The following is a 6,011-nucleotide window of genomic DNA, read 5'->3' as shown; positions in this document are numbered from 1 at the left end:
TTTCATTTAAGTTCATAATTATTATATACATGTTATTTAATTTAGCAGCATTACCACGAAGCACCGTGGTTCGATATTTATTTGAATAAAAAATAAAATAAAAAAACTTAATTCACAAATTGCATGCCTGGTTGTAAGGATCCAAAGATCCCTGTAGAATTTAATATTGAGTTGAACATTTTGTTCATGACAACAAATTAACAAGCGTTTTTTCAGATTATATTTAGTTTTGCTTGGAAAAAGCTGGCCCAAACCAGTTTTATTTCATCAATTATTGAAATAATGAAATATTTAGTAATAAACTTTTATGACAGAAATATCATAGGCTACATGTAACTTAAATCATTTAATTCCTTCATTATCAACACTGTCTAGAATAGCGATTTAAGTGTGAATTGCGACTTCTCTTTGTGTTAAGTCAGCCTCAGACTCCGATAGCCGGTGGGGGGTTGGAGGGACAGTTCAGTGCTGTATCGTGCGCGCAGGACAATAGGCCTAGGTGTTAATGTTTCTCTTTCATATGGAGTGTCGGATAACGCCACTAACGCCGAGGGAGACTAAATAAACTTGTTAAAAAGAGATTCAGCGCGAGAGAGGCAAAGAAAAACGCATGTTTTTAATTTAATTATGTTGCTTTGGACAATTTTCGTTTTGTACTGTTTTAATTGTTTAATATAGCTGTCATTTCTTTGGCAATACAAATTTAAAATGTCGCAAGAATAAGATTAGCCTAGTGTTTCTTATTTTGCATCGCAAAAGAAATAAACTCTAAACTCTAATTTTTTAAATTAAAAAAACTGTCCCGACACTTTATTTAAACCTTGAAATGTTCGAACTTGGTTTCAAACTTAAGTAATTTTAGTGTTCTTTTACATTACACAATAATTTAGCAGACTAAAGACGAGCTTCTTCATTTTCATTTTCTGATGCAATCGGCTGACAATCTTCCTTCATCAGTTTGTGTCCTTTGTGCAGCGGCTGCGGCTCTACAGGAATGTAGCAAATATGTTGTAATGATAATTAAACAAAACTCTTGACTTTAAATAAGTAAACAGTTATAAACAGTTAGCTATTTAAGCATCAAGAAGGTAAAATATAAACGCTGTTGGCCAACAACATGCATGCTACATTGAGATTCGATCTCGGGTCGATTGAAGCTCCTTGAAGCTCGTGTTGTTGCGTTAACCACTGAGCTACCGTCTGTACGTCTGTAAATGTTTTTATTGCAATGTTTTATGTTTTCATTATTTATTCAATTTCATTTCAGTAGCCTAATTTCAGTATTGTGATTATTAATTATTTTAACTACGTTTCACTCGTTGAATTCATCTGCTACCAGCTTTCAATTGCTCTGAATGAGCCGCGGTGCGGTGGCAGATTACGCATTAGAGAGAATAAACGAACACTTTTCAGAGTCTATGATTGTAGCGCCTCTTAGCGGTAAAAGGCAGCAAATACACCCCACATTTTACCGCCACGGTGGAACGGCTGATGTGGGCGTTGTCATTGTTTGTCTCAACATTTGCGTTTGAATAGCGCACGTCCTCCGTGGGCGTGTCAGATTAACGCGTAATGAAGTGTAATGAGCAGGGGAAAAAAATTCTGACAGCACTCTCTTTTCATACAGATTACATAAACTGAGAATATTTGTTTTTTATATAAATTACTTTATTGAAAAGAAGAGAATTCAAGCTTCATAAAGAAAAATCTCTCGTGCCTGTATTTGCAGAGTTAGAGTTAATTTTTCGGACGTGTTTCAGAATGGACTGCACTGACAGAGAGAAGGCAAAACTCGCATCATGTTTATTTTTCTTTATTTGACAAAAAGCACAAAACTTTGTTTTTATTCTGAGTATACAGAAAAATAATAGACAATTAACAGGATCGATTGATGTATAACACTTATATGTACGATCAAAATCAACAGAGTATTTTAAGTCTATTTTTCTGCTATGTGAAAAAAAAACGGCAAAACGCGCCGGCGCGTTTCTGGTCCCCAGAGGGTTAAGACCCTTGATCCTCACCTGACTATGGCTTTGTAAACTTTATCCATGATGTGGTTTATAATGGACTGTGGTACAGAAACAGTGACAATGTTACACACTCTTGGCTTACTCTGGCTATTCTCTGCTGTCTCAGACGACGATATGTTTGTCCCGTTTTAGCCACCATAGCTTCTTCGAAAGGGAGGGGTGAGCAGTGGGCTGAGCCCTTAGTGCAAACTCGCAACCGAACCGCTAGATGTCGCTAAAAATCACACACTGCACCTTTAAAGGTTCGTTTACCCAAACATGGAAATACTGTCATCAATTACTCATGTTGTTCCAAACCCATAAGACTTATTTTTGACTGAATGGTACGAAACTTGGTAAAGGTTTTGCCACTTGTTATGTAAATACTTAAATTTAATTTTAAAATACTTAAAATCTCATAGTTTTAAAGTAAAACATGTTTTGGAAAATATATATTTCATATAAATATCGAAAATAGTATATTTGTGCATTTTTCATTACAATACACTTCTATAACTTTTTTTGTTAACTTTTTTATATGTCAGCAATAATCTGCTAACTATTGTAAAGTCCGGCTCGATTGGTCCAAATGCGGCATCCAATCAGCGGAAGAAGGTTACTCTGCGTATTTCTTGCCTTTCCTTTCACGCAACACAACAAGATTAAATGCAATATATTTTCTCATATGTATTGACTCGTTAATTCATCTGACTCCATAAAATGAATAGGTTTTAATGATATCTGTGCATCATTAAACGTTAGCGAATGTTTGATTATTCTTTTCAACACTGATTTTAGTTTATCCGCAATCAGGAAACTATATCGCTCAGCAGTCCTTCTCCGAAGGCCGCACGACACACTCCTGTCAGTTCCAATAACCAATTCAGAGGTAATTTGACTAAATATCTAGGATCTGCCGTATTCACACGTACAATCAAAGATATATATACAAGTCCCCTTGAACGCCTCCTCTAGAAATTAAATTAATGTATTACTTTAGTAGGGACGATTGACCACCATAAAAGGAAACAGTTCATCAACTCAACTTCTCTTAAGATGGCTTCAGGTCAAGCCCGTGGTCTGTAAACCACGCACGTTTATCCAAAGTAATCACTAACTTAAAACAGTGGATATGGACACACCCAAACCTAGGTTGATTAAAACAGCGTTTGCTGATTCTAGTCGGAAATAACTTGCCCCCTCGTTCAAGTACACGTAAAATGGTATCGGAATATTAGCCGTCGCTAAACTGACGCGAAAGATGTGGAAATATACGAATCCAATAATCTAGGGAATAAACAGTCTTTCAGAGTCACTCAGAATAAAATCAAACGTTTACAATTTATTGATCAGGTAATGAAGCAATAATTCAAAATCCAATTCAAAAGGATAAAATCGTCAGTTAAACATTTCATCACAATGATTCCGAAATCACAGAATTTGTAGTAATTATTACCTGTCAATAGAGTTACACACAGCGATTGTGCGGGCAGTCAACCTACAGACTCCCCGAACTTTTCTGCTCGTTTTCCTTATATACCCAGATAATTCAATTGTTACCAAATGGTGATGTCTGTCATTATAATTAGATTTTGGTTGTCTATTCAGGGGCTCACACTGTGAGGTCTGCCTGATTTTACATACAGGAGGTAGTTTGAATGAGGCTATTATGGGACACATCACTTTTCTCACATTTCATAACTTCTTTTAGCTTTTCATCATAGTTGGGAGAATGAGACAATGTCACCAGGCGCATTGTGACACATTAAAAGACACCAAACATGAGTAGTTACATTTTCGTACACACATAACATTGCATAAGGTTTCAGTGTATTTCAGGTGAGGAGGAGGGGGATGTGGGGGAGATAGTGTGTGGGTGAAGTGTGAACTGCACTGTGTGCTGCGTCTCCAAAGTTCCTGTTACATATGCAAGAGGGAGTTACATATTCAAGAGATAGTTCAAGTGTTAATTCCTAGGAGGGCCTTTTGTCACATTGAGGGGTCGATCAGACATACCGGCACCAGCCTTACAGCTCCCTCCTTTGGCACCGTGGGCCACTCACAGGGTTTCCTGCGGTGTCACTTCAGTCTTTGTAAGGTGGGCAGCTTCAAGGGGCTGAGAGTTAAGATGGTGTTGGTGGATGCTTTTACTGATCTGATGAGGTGTCGGAAGTAGCAACATTGGAATAGCGTGAAGGAGAAGATGAGTGCGCTTCCAACCGCACAACCTCGAAGTACCCAGTCCCACCAGGTGTATGCAGTCTGTGCCGATCGAGTAGATGAGCTAGACAGGATCTGTGCAGTCTTTCGCGCCAAGTTCGTCTCCACTTGCGCTTGAGAGAGGTGGTACTCTTTTTGGAGGACGATGTTCTGTACCAAGTCCATCGTGTCGACCAAAGCTTGTGTTCCGTGTTCATAAAAGGTGTCGTCCCACCATGGAGAGACCTCTGCGTCCTTTGGCATCCTTCCGAGGATGTCAATCTGGCCCATAGAAAAGTCCTCTGTCACTTCCAAGCAAAAGGAGTGATTAGCAGGACAGGTCAGTCCTCCATATGTGAACGAATTCATCTCACTGATGATGCACCACTGTGTATGAGACACCTGAACAGCATTTGAATGGCCATGCAACGATTCAACATTTATGAGTTTGCTATCATTGGAGGAGAAAGGCTGTAATGTGTTACATGTACAGACAACATAATTGTGAGTTTCATGACAACAAGTGCGACTGGTAAACAAGGTCTCAGTACCCTTCAAAGTCATATATCCCGTGAGGTGATCCCATTTAATTACCTGATCTTTAACTACCATGCCAATAGAGCGAATAGTAGTGGAATTTGGATAAACTTGATCTGGGTGTATTAAAGGAAAAGTGGCAAAAAATCCAATGCAACCAATACATTCGTTTCCAGTATACATCATAATTGTGGATAACAGTTCTGAATATTTGACATTTTTAATTTTTTCTGAAGAGAACCATCTATGCAAATCTAAAACTTCAATTAAATCATTTAAAACATGTCTAGGGGTCTGGTGAAGGCGAAGATCTAAAATTTCTTGTCTTGTGGCAGTGAATAAATCTTGTGCATATGATCTACAGGCTAAGTCACGTTCGATGGTACGGGTCTGATTGAACAATGTGTGGCTGATCGTCAGAAGCGCCTGCGCCTCAGAACGAACCGCTTTGATAATGTTATCATTGCTATTGGTGAGGTGTTGGAAACCAGTGGCCATCTGGTCTGTCAACCATGTGGAGAATTGGGATTGTTTCGTTATTTTGTAGGTGTTGGCTGCTGAATTAATTGATCCAAACAAGCCGGCCATACTGCTGAGCAGGTCTCGTTTTGAGCGAGTAGGTGGAATTTGGACGGCAAGTCTGTCTTTGTAATCAGAAATTAAATCATCGATTCATGACTGTAGCCATGCATATGACTCATCATTAATATTACAGTGTTTTGTATAGGCAGAAAGTATGTTGGAAATGTTGTAAGTTACGTGTGTCATTACCAAATTTACGTCATGTAACAAAGTTTTGTTGATGTTTCCTCTAATCAGTCCGCCAGGAGGAATTGGGTGTAATTCTGGACAAATTTTGGGTTTAGTGTACCCGCAGGTGGTCAAATTAAAACAATACATAACAGTCCAAGAACAGTTGTGTGGATTGGTGAACTTGTCTATGCTATGTGTACATTCTCCGACACAATACGTTCCTTCTTTTCGGTTGGTCCACACAAAAGTTTTTGGCTTCGGCTCGTTAGGTGTGCACGATGTGAGATCGTACATTAACTCTTTGAATCTTATATGTGTGTCATTATGTGTTTCTGTATGTGTGCACCTATATGTTGCAGGTTCCTAATGTTTAACATAATAGCATAATTTTGGGTCTGTGCCATTATTGTTGTTTTCGTGTAGAGTGTACATGCTGCCTATTGTGTCACCTGGATCTATTTTAAGCTGATACCAGGCAGTGAGGTTGTGCATGAATTTTGGTGCTCTAGT

At 38.5% G+C, this 6,011-nt stretch overlaps 1 protein-coding gene across 1 annotated transcript; it reads right to left on the bottom strand.

Annotated features, from left to right (window-relative positions):
- Positions 1-3,328: 3,328 nt before the first annotated feature.
- LOC130071489 (uncharacterized) lies at positions 3,329-5,452 on the bottom strand. The gene has a single exon (XM_056236337.1). It carries the CDS (start codon positions 5,334-5,336, stop codon positions 4,092-4,094), a length of 1,245 nt encoding a protein of 414 aa, XP_056092312.1. The 5' UTR covers positions 5,337-5,452; the 3' UTR covers positions 3,329-4,091.
- Positions 5,453-6,011: the final 559 nt, after the last annotated feature.

Source organism: Rhinichthys klamathensis, unplaced genomic scaffold, assembly GCF_029890125.1.
Source record: "Rhinichthys klamathensis goyatoka isolate OS25496 unplaced genomic scaffold, OSU_Roscu_1.1 h1tg000445l_1, whole genome shotgun sequence".
Classification (NCBI taxonomy): Eukaryota; Metazoa; Chordata; class Actinopteri; order Cypriniformes; family Leuciscidae; genus Rhinichthys; species Rhinichthys klamathensis.
This window is presented reverse-complemented; position numbering and strand designations above follow the sequence as displayed.